This window comes from Talpa europaea, assembly GCF_964194135.1.
Source record: "Talpa europaea genome assembly, chromosome: 8".
Classification (NCBI taxonomy): Eukaryota; Metazoa; Chordata; class Mammalia; order Eulipotyphla; family Talpidae; genus Talpa; species Talpa europaea.
Window position 1 is genome coordinate 94,236,386 of NC_140075.1, and position 20,387 is coordinate 94,256,772.

General features: G+C 33.6%; 1 protein-coding gene across 9 annotated transcripts in view; it reads left to right on the forward strand.

Moving 5' to 3' along the window:
- Positions 1 to 20,387, forward strand: part of GPHN (gephyrin) — a gene marked incomplete at both ends in the record, with an annotated part of 440,211 nt that overhangs the window by 234,048 nt on the left and 185,776 nt on the right. For 8 of the 9 annotated variants that reach the window (XM_084239836.1, XM_084239843.1, XM_084239837.1 and 5 more), the window contains 2 exons: positions 8,633 to 8,699; positions 15,121 to 15,393. In XM_084239836.1, the coding sequence (XP_084095962.1) occupies positions 8,633 to 8,699; positions 15,121 to 15,393 (340 nt within the window). Of the gene's footprint in view, positions 1 to 8,632; positions 8,700 to 15,120; positions 15,394 to 16,737; positions 16,846 to 20,387 lie in introns of all 9 variants that reach the window. The other variant, XM_084239839.1, reaches the window with a different exon arrangement.

A 20,387-nucleotide genomic window follows, 5' to 3' on the forward strand; every position in this document is an offset into this window, starting at 1 on the left:
GGTTACGTCTTAATCCCTTGCACCACCAGGGAGGCCCAAGAGTTTCTCTGATTTTATTCCTAAGTAGTATTCCTTTATTTTATGTATCACATCATCCAAATCCACTTTCTGTCTTTGGACACTCAGATTATTTCCATAATCTGACTATGGTAAATAGTACTGCAATGAGCATAGAAGTGCATATACGAATTAGTGATTTTACATTCTTCTGATAGTGGAATTGCAGACTGATAGTTTTAATAATTTCCATAATCTCCATGCATTTTTCCATAGGGGCTAAACCAGCCTTTGTTCCCACCAAAAGTGTATGGGAATTCCTTTTTATTCACATCCTCACCAACATTTAATGTTTCAGGTTTTTTTTGATATGGGCCATTCTCACAGGTGCAAGGTGGTCTCTCATTGTGGTTTTGATTTACATTTCCCTCATGATAAGTAATGAGGAGCATTTTTTTAATGTGCCTATTGTCCAAATAGATGAAAATGTTAATACATGGATTAGACTACAAATAGAGAATTAGGTAATTAGATGAAAATATTTGAAGAAATTATACAAAATGCATCTCCCAGTGACAGAGACAATTCTTTTTTATACATTGTTGGATTCAAATTATTAAGGATTTTATAAATATTGCTGTGTAGTTTCTTTTCTTGTAATTCCTAGGCATGGTTTTGTTTTTAGGGTGCTTCTGGTCTTGATGAATTAAGAAGTACTCCCACTGCTTTTTTCTTCTTGAAGAGATTATGGAGAATTGTAGTCATTTCTTCATTAAATGTTTGGTATAATTCATTAGTGAAGCTATCTGAGACTGGTGTTTTCTATTTTGAAGGTTATTAATTATAATAGTTTAATTTCATTAATAAAAGTTAATTTAATAGGCCTACTCAGATTATCTATTTTTACTTGTGTGAATTTTGGCAGATTGTATCTTTTAAAGAATTGGAACATTTCATCAAGGTTGTCAAGTTTGCATGCATAGAGTTGTTCATAGTATTCTTTTATCATCCTTTGGTATCTATGGGACCTGTACCGATAGCCTCTCTTTCATTTCTAATATTAGTAGTTAGTATCTTCTAACTTTTTTACTTAATTAGCCTGGCTAGAAGTTTAATGGTTTTATTTATTTTTTTCTGAGAACCTGTTTTTGGTTTTGCTGATTTTTCTCTATTGATTTTTCTGCTTTCAATTTAATTGATTTCTGTTCTGATTTTTATTATTTCTTTTTTTCCATTTGCTTTGATTTCAGTTGCTCTATTTCTGTTTTCTTAAAGTGGTGACTCAGAGAAGTGATGTTAGATATTTTTACTAACATATGCATTTAATGCTATAAATTCCTCTCTAAGCTCTGTTTTAACTTCATCCCATAAAACCTTGATATTTGTATTTTCAAAATACATATTATTATTTATATTTTTATTTATATCAAAATATTTAAAAATTTCTCTTGAGCTGCTTTCTCTGACCCATATGTTATTTAAAAGTGTGTTATTTAATCTTTAAGTATTTGGGGGATTTTCCAATTATTTTTCTGTTACTGATTTCTAAGTTTAATTCCTTTTTTTCCTGAAGGGAGACATTATATGACTTCTATTCTTTTAAATCTTGTAAAGTGTGTTTTTTATGGCCCAGCATGTGGTTTGTCATGATGAATGTTCCATGTGAGTTTGAGAAGAATGTGTGTTCTTAGATTGTTGAATGACATAGTCTATAATGTCAGTTATACCCAGCTGATTGTTGGTGTTAAGTTCAACTATGTCCTTACTAATTTTCTACCTGCCCAAAATGGCCATTTCTAACAAAGGGGTATTGAGTTTATAGCTGTGATAATGAAATCTGTTTCTTTTGCAGTTTTTAACTTTTGCTTATATATCAATAGTTTGATACTCTTGTTAGATGCATACACATTAAGGAGCATTATTTGATCCTGGAGAACTGATCCCTATATCATTATATAATGTTGTTCATCATCCCTGATAACTCTCCTGGCATCGAGGTCCACTCTCGATGGAGTTTTAGTATGAAATATTTTTCATTTCCTTTTCGTCTATATGTGTCTTTATATTAAAATGGATTTCTTGGCAATTATATTGTTGGATCATATATTGGATCCACTTTGATAGTTTGTCTTTTAATTTGTATCTTTACACTATTGATGTTCAAAGTAATTATTAATAGTTAGGATAATATCTACCATATTTGTTACTGTTTTTTATTGTTGACTTTTTTTGTTCCTGTTTTTACCTTCCTCTCTTTTTCCTACCTTTCTCTTTCTTTTTTTTTGAGTTTGATTGAGCTTTACATATCTTGCCTTTTTTTCTTCCTTTTCAGCATAAGTTATACTTTTTTTTTTATTGTTTTCATTGGTTGCCCTCAAGTTGTTTGATGTTCTCTGAACTTCCGCGTTCTGTCATTTTGGTATCTGTCACTAACTTGGGGGAAATTCTGTCATTGTGGGAAATTCTGTCATTGTTTCAACTATTTTTTTCTGTTTCTTTCTCCTTTCCTTCTTTTAGTATTCCCATTTTGCAGTATTCACTTTGTAGTTGTACCACAGTTCTTAAATATTGTTTTGTATTTTTCTGTCTTTGTTCTCTTCACTTTTCAGTTTAAAATTATTCTATTGATATTTCCTCTAGCTCAAAGATTCTGTTTTCAATCTGTGTCCAGTCTACTACTAGTGAGCTGATCCAGGGTATTTTTCTTTTCCATTGTAGTGCTTTTTATGTTTTTCTTTTTGGTTCTGAAGATACCTGTGATCTATCAAGCCACAAAAATTCATGGATGATCATTAAATGCATGTTGTTAAGTAAAAGAAACAAGTCTAAAAAGAGTATATACCAAATGATTCCAATTTAAGATATTCTGAAAGAGTAGAAGTGTAGAGACAGTAAATTGTTCAATGATTGCCAGGAGGTTTCTGGAAAGAGAAAGGTAGAGGTATGGATGAATAACAGCATATTTTTAGGGGAGTAATACTATCCTGTATGATGCTGTAGTGGTAAAAACATGGAAGCATCACATTGTGCATTTGTCAAAACTCATAGAACTTTACATCCTAAGAATGTTTAATATACGTGCAATAATTTTTAAATATAATTGGCAAATCCCCCAAAATAATGCAGACTCAGACAAGAAAATATAAATGTATTACAAATATAGAAAATAATCTCCCTGACTGAGTGAGAGGGAATACATACTGATTTAAATAACTTTGGATAAGAGTGGTTATCTGTAAAGCTAAAGTTTAAAATAACTACATATAAGCACTTTAGTTGATAAAGTTGTATTCTATTAAGATACAGGTTTGACAGTTCTGATATTGCTATATATATATTTGAAGTGGGTAATTAAACGCGTCGATGGCAGATAATAATAACCATATTTCACCCTGATTGAGGTGGCTTAAATGGTCTGTATATAATGGATCAGAGTTGGAGACATCAATATGTACTCATTTTTAGTTTTATATAGATGAAAATGATTATGTATATACATTTTTATAGACATATAATGGATTAGCATATACATGTATATTCCTTTGCTCTGTCAATAGAGAGGATCTGAAAGAAGCAACACCCAAAAGCAACAAGCAGTATACCACTAATGCTCATATTTTAGTTGTTAGTATCATTTGCGATTAAAAGGAATTTTTTTTTTGAGAAATAGTTGGTTCTAGACCACAGTTTGAACAATATAAAGTATTTTTTTATTATGACCCATAGTGTAAAATAAATATCCATGAATTCATGCTGATAAGCAAATGGTTGATTAGATTAATTACTGGGATACAAGAGACAAATTTCCCTTGCATGAGATTTTCAAGTAATGTGTGTAAATACTCTATCCTCAAGGACTAGACATGTAACTCTCTGCTTCTTGCCAAAGACTGTACCAGATTTCTTTCAAAAGAAGGAAGTATGGATAAGGAAAAGAAAAAGTAACTTTACTATGGAGAGATGTATCAGCTATTTCATCTAGGTTAATAGCATGCATTAGTTGATATTGATTGCATATACCTTTGATATGGTATATTAAAAATGGACTTCACTTTTATGGTATTCCTCCCAAATCTCAAAACTCTAGCCTTAATGAGAAAACTATCACACAAACTCCAGTAATAGGGCAGCTTACAAAATTCCTGACCAATATTCTTCAAAACTGTCAAGATCATCAAAAACTAGGGAAGTATGAGAAAGTGTCACAGTCAAGAGAAGTATGTCATGGCAAGTAAATATGATGTAATCTGGATGGATTCTGAAAGAAAAAAAGACACAAGGAAATATGAATAAAGAAGGGTCATCAGATAAAAAATAATGTGATAGTTTGGTTCATTACTCATAATAAATGTTCTGTTCTAATGTAAGATATTAAATATAAGGAAAGCTGAATTCAGGATATATAAACTAAGCTCAGTTCCTTTTAGAGGTATATTATATACTTTCAAGAAACAAATAATTCCAATCTTATATATAACTCTTTCTAAGACTAGAACAAACATTTATTAATTCATGGTATTAGACTAGGATAATCTTGATCCTAAAACTAAAAAAGAAAAATCAAAAAAAGAAGTGTAGACTAATATCCTTAGTGGCATAGATGGAAAAGCTTAAAAAAATATTAGCACACTGAATCCGCTAAGGACATTAAGACCAAAATAAATTTATTTCAAGGATACAAAGATCATTCAACATTAGATAATTGATTAATGTGAATCACCACATTAACCTGCCAAAGGAGAAACACCATATGGCCTCCTCAATTGATTGAGAAAAGGCATTTAGTGAAATTTAGCACCTGTTTATGAATAACAGCTCTGAGCAAGCTAGTACTAAAGGCAACAGGCAAAAACTAAAAGAATTCACAACCCCTAGTCTGGCCTTGCAAGAAATATAAAAGGCACATTTTCAAACTGAAACAAAAGGGTACTTTTTAGTAAGAAAAAAAAATATAAAAGTACAAATATCACTGGTAAAGGTAAATATATAGTGAAATTCAGAGTAATCAATGATGTAATAGTGGTGGGGTGATTACTTATAAATCTACTGTGAAAGTTAAAAGACAAATATAATACTATAACTATAATGATTTAATACATATACACGATTAAAAAGTTTTAAATTGTGACACAAAAACCATAAAACAGGGAGAAGATAAAAATATAGAGCTTTAGAATATGTTCAAGATTTAATTGTTATTAGTTTCAAATGATCTGTTTCATTTATGTCTCATAGTAACCACAAAGCAAAAACCTATAGTAGACAAACAAAAGAGAGAAATAAAAGCATACCAATACAGAAAATCATCAATAACAAAGGAAGAAAGCAAGAGAAGAAAGGAACAAAAAAATTTCAAAGCAGTCAAAAACAATTACCAAAAAGAAGTAACTCTATATCTATCAATAAACACTTTCAGTATAAATTGATTAAATTCTCCAATGAAAAGATATAGAATGGCTTAATGGAAAAAAAATTAAAAACACTCCACTGTATACTGACCACAAAAGACTCATTTTAGCTTAAAAAAAATACAAAGACTTAAAGTGAAAAGAAGAAAAAAAGCCTGCAAATTGAAAACAAAAGAAAGGTGGGGTAGGTGTGCTTATATTAGACAAAAAATATGTCAAAGCAGGATTGTAATAAGAGTAAAGAATGTCATTTTATAACAATAAAGGGATCAGCCCAACAAGAGAATATAAATGTGTAAAATTTATGCTCCTAACATAGGTGCTACTAAATACATAAAGTAAATATTAACAGACCTAAGAGGGGGGAAAAAAGACAATAATACAATCATAGTAGTAGACTTTAGTACTCCACATCAGTGAATAGATCATCCAAAGTGAAAATCAATGATGAAACATTAGACTTAAATGACATTGTAGACCAGATGGATTATACTATAGCCATTAACTGAACATTCCACCCAAAAGCAGCAGAATACACATTCTTCTCAAACATAGATGAAACATTCTTCAGGGTAGAGCATATGTTAAGGATAAATCATATGTTAGGCCTCCATACAGGTCTTAATTAATTTAAGAAGATTGCAATCAGATCAAGCATCTTTTTTGATGAAAATAGTATGAAACTAGAAATCAACAGGAAGAAGAAAACTGGAAAATTTCCAAATGTGTGGAAATTAAACAGCATGCACTGAACAACCACTGGGTCAAAGAAATCAAAATAGTAATAAAAAAATTGAAACAAATGAATATGGAACTACAAAATACCAAAACTTATGGGATGAAGCAAAAGCACTTCTAAGTGAGAAGTTCAGTAACAAATATTTACATTAAGAAACAAGAGAGGAAACATGAATATACAGTGAGGAAAAGACAGTCCCTTCAATAAATAATGCTGAGAAACTGGACAGAATGGAATGGATCATTATCTTTACCCATACTCAAAAATCATTTCAAAATGGATTTAAGAATTGAATATAGGGCCTCCCTGGTGGCGCAGGCGGTTGAGCACCGCACTGTGAAGCTGTCCGCAGCCTCTGCAGCACGGGTTTGATCCCCGCTGGCCAGCGAGAATCCTACATGGCGAAACAGACCTCTCCTGTCTCGCCTGCTGCTCCCCTCAGCAGTGTATTTCATCAGTATGTCTGTTCTGTTCCCTGCTCTATGGTGAAGCCTCTCACCCTCCCACGCATCTGGCCTGTACCCCGGTTCTTGTATAAATAAATAAATCTGAAAAAAAAAAGGAATTGAATATAATACTAGAAGCCATAAAATTCCTAGAAGAAAATGTAGGGAGGTAGACACCTTGACAAAAGCATGGGTAATAAAACCAAAATTCAACAAGTAGTAGAAATCAAGTTGAAATGCTTCTGTACAATAAAGAAATCATCAGTAAAATAAAAAGGCAGTCTACAGAAAGGGAAAAAATACTCACAAATCATATATTTAATAAGATGCTAATGTCTAAATTATATAAAGAATTCATACAACTCAAAAAAAAGGGAATTTTTTTTTAAGTGACATAGGATCTGAGTAGACATTTTTCCAAAGAAGCACACAAATGGCAAACAGGTACATAAAAAAGTGCTCAATATCACTATTCAGCAGGGGAATACAAATCAAAATTACAATGGACATTATGAACAAGATAAAAGCAAGTGTTGGTGAGAATGTAGAGAAGAGAGAATCCTTGAACTGTTGATGAGAATGTAAATTGTTGCCCCTATGGAAAACAGTAGAGGTTCCTCAAAAAATTAAAAATAGAACTACCATATGATCCAGCAATTCAACTTTTGGTTATTTATCCAAAAGAAACAAAATCACTTTCTCAAAAAGATGTCTGCCATGTGCTTGTTTGCAACATTATTTGCAGTAGCCAAGATATGTGAACAAACTCTGTGTCCATTAACAAATGAATGGCTAAAGAAAATGTGATACATAATGTAATGTTATCCAGGATAAAAAAGAAGGAAATCCTTCATTTTGTGGTAACATGGATGGATTTGGGTGATATTATTCTAAGTAATTTAAGTGGTATATGCTAAAAGAAAGAAAAATACTTTATAAATTACATATAGCTGGAATCTAAAAAATAATTGATAATAAAATTTATATAAAATAATTGATAATAGAAAACAAGTTGATGATTGTCAGGGGTTGTGATTGGGGCATGGCCAAAATATGTGAAGGTAATCAAACTTCCAGTTGTAAATACGTCCTGGGCTTATAATATGCAGCATGGTGACTGTAGTTAATAACACTGTATTGTATATTTGAAAATTTCTATGAGAGTAGATCATAAGAGTTTTTATTATAGGGATAAAATGTATGTGATTATGGAAGTTAACTAAACATATTGTGGTAATATTTTTTAATTATGTATCAATTATGTTATACAAATAAAATTGACATAAAATGTTATGTGTAAATTATATCTCAATTAAAAGAAAGAAATATGGATTATTTTAAATAACAATCAACTCTTCTCTTTGTCAATAGGGCAAAATAAAACCAGAGAAATATAAGACATTTTTAGGTTCTTTCAGATGAGAGAAGTTAATGAATAAACTCAGTCATAGGAAGAAATGTTTGGAAAAACATTCTTATATGAATTAATAATCTTAGTTGTAAAATTTTAGAACTAGACTAATCTTTCTTAATGTTGAAATTGATAATAAACTCTAAAAACCCCTCCTATTTTAAAATGTCTCTAAACTCATCCCACTGCCATTGATATATGGCAATTGTTTCACTTTAAAACATAAACTTCCCTGTGAGGAGGGAGCGCAAATATAAGTTCCACTCAACTCTTGAGAGCCTTATATGTTAGACTTTTGAATATGAACATTACTATGTCATGCATGTTTTTATACAATAGATCATCAAATTGAATATATGAAACTGAAGTTCAAGAAAGATAACCTGGCCATTGTTTAAAATGTTATTTTATTTGAATTCCATGTTCTAGTTTTCCAACCTACAACATTAAGTATTAATTGTAAATACTTCAGCCAGAATGCCCAATTTGTAGAGCAGTTGATGGATATCTAGTAGAACAATTTTATTCCTAACACAATCATTGACATGTAAGAACAATGATTGATCTTTTTTGTATTTAAAGCAGTCATTCTTTGTGATTTAGTTTTCATCCAGTTTCTTTTTCTTTTTAGACCTGTATGTGGAATCAGAGGGAAAACTCTCATAATTAACCTGCCAGGTAGCAAGAAAGGATCTCAGGTAAGCAATCTTGAGATTTATATGGCTTAGTGTAAGGACCTTTGGCTAACTGTGAGAGTTAGCCAATCAAAATATTGGAACACTCTGTAGGACTTCCCTCAATTTCATCACCAATTGAAATTCATTGCATTCATAATAGCACTCCAATCTCACTAATTCACTAGAAGGCTCAAGGGGGCCTCCCTGGTGGTGCAAGGGGTTAAGCACTGCACTATGAAGCAATCCGCAGCCTCTGCAGCACAAGTTCAATCCCTGGCCAGACAGAGAGCACCTCACATGGTGAAGCTGACCTCTCCTGTCTCACCCGCTGCTCCCCTCAGCAGTGTATTTCGGTCAATCTGCCTGTTCTGTTCCCCACTCTGTCTTTAGTGAATCCTTTCACCGCCCTCTCCCCGCCCCCTGCATCTCTGGCCTGTACCCCAGGTCTTGTATGCATAAATAAATAAATCTTTTTTAAAAAAAGATTAAAATCAATAAAGAGAAGAAACAACTAAGACAAAGAAGAGGAATGGCACCAAATCACCAAATATGGAACTTCCATTATTCTTTCCATGTGGGGGTCATGAACATATTACTCTTCTGACATTGACATGTGATAACACAGGAAGTATTACCAACCTCCAAGACTTGAATGTCCAGAGTTTTTATTGGGACTCATCATATGTCAATCCATATGGTTGACATCTGGCACTAGCCCTTCCCAAAAATTGAAGTGATACCTATAGTCTCCAACACGTTCCAGAGGCAAAACTGATAGCACAAGCTCCCATTATAACCCACATGGTAAGATTATCTACTAGCCAAAGTGTCCAGACAAACAAAGGCACTTCTGTCACCTCCCAGTAACTTACTGCAATGCCCAGACTTTCTTTGGGCAAAATTAATTCTTCATTATGCAAACTACATCCTGGCCTTTCCCCAAGGCTCTCTTATAGTAGAACAATTACACATGTCTGACTGGACATGTTATTATAGCACATATATTACAGACACAATTGTATGTCTGTAAGATTTGAAGGTGCCAGAATGGAATACGGACAGATTTAGACAAAGAGCTAATTCATCCTATAGAGCAACCACACATATTTTCATACTTTTTATACTTTTTATACTTTTTTTTTACCTTTATCTACTATTACTTATAGCCCATGATACATTCACATATAACTATTTACCCTGAAATTTAGTTCTCTTCTTCAGGTTGATCATTTCCACGGGTTTTACATTTTAAGGCTTGAGCTCAGTTTTCTAGTACATTTGGCCATCAATATCTGTACTATAATCTTATTAACAATGCCAGTATTGTTACATTACAATATAATGGTAGATATGATCTGAAAAAATAACAGTTGGAAGACACTGGAATATTACTGGAGACCTGCCCAAATATTAGCAGTTAGCCTAATCCATTACCATATTCTTTGACTAATATGTTTTCCAAAATGATACAAATCAAGTTGGCAGGCTTGTTGGGTTCCCAAAAACAGGAGCAGTCTCATCAACATATGATACCCTTTCTGGCATGTATTACAGATAAACTAAGAAATAATGTCATCTCTTATGCTAATCCTCTTTTGAGACACCAATGTAATGAATTTTCCTCATTGCATAGCACTTTTATTTATTCCTTTACCCTTTAACTACCATTCCTCCTCTCCATTTATACCCAAACGTTTCCTTTGAAAACCTTTGATTTAGACAGTTGCTTTACCCACTGTGTGTGTCCAGATTGCCATCAGTATTACTAGTTTAACAAGTGCCTCTCTGTCAGCCCATTTCCATTCATATAAGGTAGAGTTATAGAAGTACAGGATTGGTGAGCAGTCTCAAACACTAGGCATTCTAACTGCATTCACTGTCAACCTTTATTTGGTCAGATTAAGTAAGGTATAACCTATCCCAGGAGGTATTTAGGAATTCCAGTTTAAAGTTTCAAAGGTATAGTTACAGTTCTGTTTAGTAATCATTCCTGCTTCTGGCACCCACAGTTGCTGTCTTGACTTTTAGACTATATCAGGTAAAAAAACAAAAAGGAAACTTGCTACAATATGGGAAAAAAAGAAAAGGTGTTGTCCTGAAAATATATAGTCATACTAGCATCTTCCCCAATACCATCTTCCCCAGAATTGTGGAAGACTCTATCTAGTAGTACCTTCTTTTGGCCTCCCTTATGTAAGTGTGATTTCACACTCATTAAGGTGCATGACCAACCCTTCAAACCTTTATCTTGTCCCATTTTAGACACCAAATGTTTCAGTTGCCCATTCCATTTTTCTATCAAATCATTGCTGTCAAGATAAAAGTGTGTTCACTGATGTGAAGAAATATGACTCAGCAGTCATTGGTATAATATCTTCTTTTCTGTTTATTTTACAATACCCTATCTCTCTTGTTACCAGATGCAATAGCTCTTGTTGGTATTTTGTGCCTCCTTGTACAAAAAGAATATATCTGGATTCAGCCTTTTGCTATATAACCTCCAATGTCCACTCATCTAATGGGGCCAGGTAGCTATGTCAAGCAAGCACACCAGGATATCTGCTCACCAATCAACTTCCAATCAACTTCCAAGTCTGGAAAAGTGTTCTGATGAGCACTAATATATCCTGCTTTACTATACCCCTTAAATTCTCAGTGATACCCATAGGTCCATATCTCCTACAAACACCCCCTTAATAGACTCAGATTTCATTACCCTTCTGCTTGATCATATGGCCCAGCTTTTGGACACTTCCAATGAATCAGTAAAAACCTAAAAATAAAGATAGGGGCAAACATCTTGCAGTTCAGCCATGGAGCTGACTTATTTTTACCTTCTTCAATCAGAGTGGCGGCCTTCCAAACAGGATGCTGTCCGTTCACCTCGGAATTGCCATGCATAAACCAAGCAGATCTTTGTTGATCAATAGAAAGATGTTTTTAGGGCAACGCCTAAGTGGCCCAAATGTCCATAGGATCCAGCAGCAACTCAGGTGGTTCCGAAGTCGGCCATAGGGGAAAAAGAGGCTACCTACTCGTGAGTACCTCCTTGCATTCTCCTGGTAGCATGATCCTGTATGCATCATTTCCATTTTATTATGGAAGTTTCCTGGGCATTGCCTTCCCCATTAGAGCATTCTTTTGTTGTTACCCAAGACATTATGAATATTTCAGGTTTCAAGATTTTTCTTTTTATTTTTGCCCTTCAATCATAGGGGCAGGCTCAATTAAAGAAAGCCCAAGAGCAAGTTCACAATTGTCTCTCAAATGGAAGTTTTCTGTTCCAAATTCCTAGTAGTTATTGCTGGATGACACTCTCAGATATTTGCCATAAGCCCTGATCTTTATGCAGGACTATTGTACAGCAAATTAATGACCCAGTGGAGTCAGGCAATCTTAACCTATTTAGCCTGTCCAATTTGTATTGATGCAAGAGCAGATTTACTTGCCTTCTGCTTTACAATGCTAAAGAGGGGGAGAATTCCCGAGTCAAGTACAGCATCCTTTCCCATAATACATTCAGGTAAGAGAAACTCACCACTTCACATAAAAGTTCACCATGCAAACATTCTAATTTTCATCAACTCACTTTCATCCCATCAACTATTGCTTTCCTATATCCTCCCAATCTAACTGTACCCCCATTAGGACCTCAACCCATATTAGAATCACAGTACATGGGACTTCCATGTCTAGGAATCCCAGAAAGTCTATTCTCTGTCCCTGCCCATGTGCATATGGCCTTGGGCTTCTAGTCCTGGGTATGTCCAGAGATCCAACCCCTTTTGTCAGTCTTTTACCTTGATTAGATTGTTGGACCACACTTAAAATGATTCAAGGTGAGGATTCTTAGAGGCATCTGTGCCTCATAACTTTTTTAATTCCTCCAGCCTATGGTAAATAGAGATTTGTCTAGGACCCTTCAGTGTTGGGAGACTAGCAGGATCTCCCATTACTCCACTCAGCCTATAACAGTGTTACACTAAGACTTTTGTTTCTGCCCCTCAGTGTCTACTTTATTCATCCATTTCTTCGTAGTCATTTAAATATTTTTACCCTTTTAGGACAGGTTCCTTGAATCTCTGATTTCACATACTTTATTCTTTTATAAGTCAGTCCAATTTTATTTAATTATTTGTTGTTTCAACATAACTTTCTCCTTAGACAACAACTCTGAGGCAAGCGGCTGTGTTCAGACCAGTCAGAATTCAAGTTTGACCCAGTTTCAGAATCCACCCCAACATTTTCCCTTACTTTCATTTTAGCTAGTATAATAACCAAGGGATTGTATATTTACCTTGTTTCTTGTTATTTTGCATGTCTTTATGTATCAAGTGACACAACTCCTTGGGGTGGATCTTTCACTTTGAGATTCTATCTCTAAATTTTATCTCCAATAACTTAAAACAGCACAGCTGCAATTCCATACTATGGTTGGCCCTGTGGTCATACAAACTCTAGAGATTCATCATCCCCCCACTTTCTCTCCCTTCCTCTTCTCAGATCACATGTTTCAATGAGTCCAGATCTTTTTAGTTAATTCCACTTGTGACACAAACTCCAAGGCATTTTGGCAAACTGCAAAACTTAGTCAACTACAAAGATAGAGCAACCACCAGGCTGCCCTCATTTCTGACACCAATTACAATTCATGGGATTTCTAAAGCAACCCTTAGGTTTAATAATATACAAGAAGAATTCACAGAATTCACTGAAAACTCATTGTTATGGTGTATTATGGTGAGAAAAATACAGATTAAATTCAACCAAAGAGAATAGCACATAGAACAGTCTGAGGGAGGTACCAGACAAAGAACTTCTGGTCATCTTTCCTGGAGCAATGGACAGCATTACTACCTCTTGGTTACAATATAGCACAATATGCAAATATTGTTGCTAACTAGGCCTTAAATGTCCAAAGGTTTTAATGCAGCTCAATCACATATTACCTGTTTAGCTGACCTTTAGTCAGAGGGGCATTCTTATGGCTTTAATTTCCATTCTTTTCAGAGGCAAAACTGATAGCATGTTTCCCAAAACCCTCATAAAAACTACATTGTTGGATTATCAATATCCAAAGTCCCCAAACAAAGAAAGATACTCCTATCAGGTTTGATGTTCCAAAGAATTAAAAGGCAAGAGTAAAGTTCAAATCTCAAGTCCATTACAAAATCTTTGCTATATACTCTTTATCAGTAAAGTGAATGAGCAAAAGAGGTCAAAATATTAGGTCCCTTCTAGGTATTTCAGTAATTGTAAATTCTAAGATATTTCTTTACATCTTAGATTTTAAGGTAAGTTACTTTAAATATAGTAGAGTAAGACCTGTACCCAAACATATTCCCTAAACATATCTGGCCCTGTGTTTTGCTTTTAAAATTTTTACCTACTCTCTTTTGGTGATTCAGTATAGATAATAGTGGGCACCTGAGCAGGAAACTATATAGCTTTTGTGCAGTGCTCTGTGCAAATATTATCTACTCTTACATAGTTAAAACATTACCTGGGTCTCCCAGGTGGCACAAGGGGTTAAGTCTCAGCACTATGAAAGTACCAGCAGTCACTCCAGCATGAGTTCGATCCCTTACCAGGGAGCTAACCCCTATCTGGTGCAACAGACCTCTTCTATGTCACCCACTGCTCCCCTCAGCAGTAATTTCAGTCAGTCTGCCTATTCTGCTCCCCACTCTGTCTCTGGTGAATCCTTTCACCTCCCGCACCTCTGGCCTACACCCCAGCTCTTGTATGCATAAATAAATAAATACATGCAGTTTGTAGCAACATGGATGGAGCTAGAAGGGATCATGCTCAGCGAAATAAGTCAGAAAGAAAAAGAAAAATACCGATGGTCTCACTCATAGCAGGAATTTAGAAAATCTAAATAAGAGACCAGGAAAAAGACTAATCAATACAAAGTAAAAATCAAAATCAACAGCAACTATAAACCAGAGACACACTTGTGGGGAGAGGGGCGGGGAAAGGAAGGACTAGAGTCAAAATAAGAGGGGAGGTGCAATTGTATGGGGAATACAACCAAAATGAAAATGCATACATTGTGCAAAGAATGTAAGAATTATATAAAATAAAATATTTAAATAAATAAATAAATCTTTAAAAAAAAAACTATTACCTACCTATTCTTTTCAATAATAGTCAGAACTTTAACTTTCTAAAGAAAATATTCTATCCTCTATTTGGTTTCTTAGTGCTAATGCTCTGCTTTAACTATATACAAGGGTGAAGAGTTTTTTCTGCATTTTCCATATGTATCTTTAAACTCTAAAGTTGTGTAGAAATTTTACTTTTGAAAACTCACTAAGTGCTTATATAGTGACTGATAGAGAGGGATACATGACCAAAGTCACAAATAAATTTGGTTGATTCCATTTTACAAACCTATAAAAGTGCTTCATCTTCATTTTTTTCTTCCTCTTGTATACAGGAATGCTTTCAGTTCATACTGCCAGCTCTACCTCATGCCATTGATCTTTTACGTGATGCCATTGTAAAAGTAAAGGAAGTACATGATGAACTTGAAGATTTACCTTCCCCACCACCACCTCTCTCCCCTCCTCCCACAACTAGTCCCCATAAACAAACAGAAGACAAAGGGGTTCAATGTGAAGAAGAAGAAGAAGAGAAGAAAGATAGTGGTGTTGCTTCAACAGAAGACAGTTCCTCGTCACATATAACTGCAGCAGCCATTGCTGCCAAGGTAAGTCTGCCGAGAAAGACACAAAATTCTAAAGGACCCACAGATAAATGCACTGATTTCATCCCTTTTTCATCCTTCCATAATTTTAATACTGGGATATTTATGATATTCCACAGCTATGTTTTCTACGTAATATAGAGTTCTTGAAGTGATTGACGTTTGTTTTGAGTCTGTGGCATTAAAGAGATGCAGTTAACTACTGAAGTAATAGCTATAGTGATGAACAATGTGACTTTTAAGAACTCTTTGGAAATGTCATTTTTGTGGACATACTAAATATACAATGTTCACATATTCAAAGTATCAACTATTAATAAATTCATAAAAGAACAGAAACATGAAGGTAAAGAAACCTTAGATAATTCAGGAAATTAGTTGAGAAAGAATAATAAAAAAAGTTTAATAAAAGAATTTTTTGAAAACAAGGCTTTTTAGCAGTTAACTGAGCACTTCAATATTATATGATGCAAATTACTCTAGTGGTATAGAGAAGAAATAGATCTAATACATTTTCATTTTTTGCTTAATAAAGTAATAAATATCATTAGGACAGTTCCAAAATATTACAAATTCTCTTTGAAAAATTCTGGGAATAAATAGAGTACCATGAGGTATTTGAGTAAATTTCGTCATCTTAAAGTCATAGGACATGATTTACATTATTATATGTCCCTTCATAGTATTATCTACCCAATATGCTCTAATATCTTTGGAAAGTGCTAGTATATTACATCTGGGCATATTGATTATTCATTGATTGGAAGCATACAGATGAAAATCTAAGCATTATATGAAGTATATGAAGTTCTATGTTTTATGGATCATCCATAAGTTTTATGGATCATCCACAACTGCTTATAAGCATAGTGTGAGAGGATTTTTTTAACAACATAGATTAGAAAGAATCACAGAGATCCTTTTGAATTGTCCATGCGTAAGAAGTAAGTGGTGGTTCTTTCTCTGAAGACTGGTGATTCTGTCTACAGATCCATTCTGTGATCCATTAAGTCCTTATTTAGAACTAGTAAGTATTTCATTTGTGTGCGGGATTTGTGTTGTTTTGTTTTTATGGACCTGATAGTGAAATAGGTGCATTCAGAAGTCATTTTATCTACTTTCTCTTTTACACTTAGTTAAAAGAGTAAAAAAAGTACCATCGATTTTAATCTTTAAAAAAATGTGTAACATTTGAAATCAAAGTTTATTTTGTCATTCTGCATTTGCAAAAATTTGACATTTCATTGTTTCATTTGTTTTCACACTTTTTCTTTTCCAATCATTTTGTTTGTATAGTTTCATGTTTTCCTGTCACTATATTCATAGTTGTTATGTGTTGTGCATTAGAAGCATCCATTCTACACCAGTCCTGCTGTTATCATGGCACACGGTGAGCAGCCCATCCCAGGTCTCATCAATTATTCCCATCATGCAGCATGCAGTGCAGATGAACCGGTAAGACAAGAGGCTTTTGCATTAATGATTTTGCAAGCATTTAGCTTATCTCCTATCCTTGGAGGTATGCGCTAACATATTATGGAAACTGTTTTATTCTGAAGGATCTTCAGCACTGCCTTTTTTGTGAAAGTGTACGTGCCACAGAGTATATTCCATCAAGGAATTTAATTTAATAGGGTTTCAACAATACTAACTCTAATATTACTAATATTCGTTAGTGTATGGCAATGAACTTTCCTTACATCACTTCTGAGAAATTCATTGCTCATAAGTTTTTTTCCTTTAGCAATTTCATCACATACCTTAAAATAAATCCTTTAAGAGGATCACTTTAAATCTTATCATCTAAAATGATTGATGAAGCTAATTTTTTATTTGTATTAATCGTGCTTTTTTTTTCATGATTTTGCATCCCATTTTTTTTCTTCACTATATTCTCATTATATCCACTATGGAAATGAATCTTAATACATATTCTGAGATTACTAATGTTCAGATAAAAATGCTTAAGGATACATATCACTGGTTGAATGTTAGTTTAAAAAAAAATGCTGGGTTAGAAAAGATTTAGCTAATAAGTAAAAAACTGTCTAAACAGTGATCATGTAGACAATAGCTATAAGAAATCCCTAATATGAATATTAAATGAGGGGGTGGAGAAGAAAAAATAAGAAGTACTAAGGCAAAATTTGTTCGTGAATGTTTAGGAAAGAAAAAACACTTCAAATTGGGAGAGGGCGGGAAGGAACTAGTAACAGTAGTCTCTTGGGAGAAACCCCACCAAAACAAAACTTTAACACTTATATTCACCAAATCATGCCTCATTGGAAACAAACTTGGACTAGCCAAAGACTAAGTAGAAAATTTAAATATTTATTAGTAAAGTTAATAATGAATTTCAGTTGATAACTAGTATGTGAATTCCCCAGATATATGTTTATTATAAATTATATACATTCCAAAGTGTACCAAACTTGACGTAGGATATTCTTTTGTATTCTTATCTTATAAAGCAACCTCAACTGTAATAACCATTCTGTTTTTTTAAATTAAAGTATTTGTAGGTTTTGTATTCATGGCTAAGCTTTTAAGTTACCATGTTGAGTTTCATTTTATTACACTGAATAATTTGAGTGACTCTCTTTTGCACTTTTTGCAAGAATTGCATATAACTAGTACCATTCTAGATGCGTAGCATACATACAATAGCTTTTTTAAATTATTATGGCTTAATTCTTTAGAAGAACTAGTTGAGAACAGTATTATAAGTGTTCTAATTGGATATCCTTTTATGGCATTACACAGAAACTTTTCATATATTATTTTGTAAGTAGTGCTGTTAGTCTTTTTTGAGAGATCTTCAGGTTTGTAAATAGACCCACATTTTTATGCTTCTTTTGTCAACTGGTAACCAGTTATTCTTGAAAGAGTTCTTATTCTTGGTACTTAGCATTCATAGAGAAGAATGAAATAGAAGAAATAGGTAACAAAATTGTGAAATGGGAGGCCTGTAATTTCTTGGTGCACCTGAAAAATCTGTTAACTTTGTGAATGTTTATATGGCACTAATTTCATTAACAAACCTCATTGCCTCTAAATGCCTTGATTCATTCAGTGTTTTAGTGTTTCAGATAATTACATGAGAACAGTCAACTGATCATGACTATGATCAGTTCTGAGCTTATAAAATAATGTAAAAACTATGCATCTTAAAATCAGAACACCTGGATATAAGCTCCGACTTTAACACTCAATGATTTAGACTAAATGACTCAATTTGATGTTCAGTTTTTCATGTGTAAAATGGAAATAATAATGGTCCTTTTGCATGTGACAAAAGATAATTATTTGTAACAAATGAGATAATGTATATGAGGGAAATATATAAACTTTGCAGTTAGAGTTTAATATTTATAAAAGTCTTTTTAGGTGTCAAACACTATGTTTGCTGCTCAAGTACATATATATAAATTGTCCCAACCCATAGAGTTCACAGTATAACTGTGAAGACATTCTTAATGATCTTTTTACTTACTATTTTTTCCTAACTCAGTTATCCATTTCTTGTGAGCAAGAAAGTAAAATCCTGTTGATTTACTCACTTTTCAATAGTTACTAATAAACTGATTACTAATTATTGCTAAACTGATCAACTTGCTTTTTCAGGAAATAGAGACTTTAAGATGCCTCATAATGAATACTTGTTGCTTACCTCTCCAGCAGCCATTTCTCAATTACTTTCCCTAACACTGTACCAAATTTCCTAGTCACATAGTTTGTCTAAGCCTCCAGGGTAGGTTACCTGAGTAAAATCAGCCTATCCTTTTCCTGTAGCCACAGTTTTTAGTTCAAGGAACACATGCTTTAAGCCAGCCAGAGCTAATAGGCCTCACATCTTAGATTTTATTTGATCTACTAGGGCCATAGACTGTTTCCTACTGGATATGAATGAGGAAATAGACAACAGCAAGAATGGTCATCTTGGAACCATTAAAGAAATGCCTGCCAATAATGCAACAAATTGGTCACATTGGTCACAATGTTCAAATCATTCACACAAGCCCCTATTGAACTGTACCTACCTTTTGACTTTTCAGTTGCATGAGCCAATAAATTACTTATTTTTAAAAAGTGAATTGGAGGTAAAGATCAATATATTGTTGTCTGCAACCAAAAAACGTGTTAACTAATATACCTTGTTATATATTGACTCTTTAAAGAGATGTATATTGATTAAGTGTGTATGTTGAATAAGAATCCCTGAAGTTTCAGATTTGAGTGAGAAGCTAATCCAAAGTGATACAAGCATAAAAAGGTATAGCACAAAGAAGGAAAAAAAAAAGGAAAATCTGCTTTTCTATGATTATTAAATAAATATAAAGGTCTTTTCAATGAGACTGGATCCAAATATGAAGAAATTTCAGCTTGTGCTTTGTAGCCTCAAGGCAACTAATAGGTTAAAATATCCAAGTTGTAATGACAGGCAAGAAGGAATTTTGAGACAAGCTAGCGGTAAGATATCCTTGGGGCTACAGAATCAGAAATCTTACCTCACTGAAAGAAATCAAATCTTCTAGAGAAGTCCAGCATAATAATGATATTTCCCAAGCTGCCTTGGTGCAAAAAAGTCTGCTGCTTGTCTTGGAAAGAAATTGCTGATTTCCTCTTGGCAAAATATATGGAGAAATTAATATGTTAAATGCATATATCCAGTGAGAAGATTGTGTCTTCCTAGAGCATTTAGGCAAAAATGCTGAGCTAGCAACCTGCCACTACTGTAGATTTTCCTGGGAATAAATGGCACCATTACAAAAGATCAGAGACATTATAAAGTTTGTGCACTTGCACATGCATTAACAGCTATGGTTTGATTGCTTCTATCCATGGGAATTTTGGTATATCAAAATAATAATAATTGACTGCTAGCTACCCTTGCAAACATTTCATATATGTCAATACTTTATATGTGTTGTTATTTTACTTATGAGGGAATTAAAGCACAAAGAGATTAAGAACATATAACTACCTGGTAACTGAGC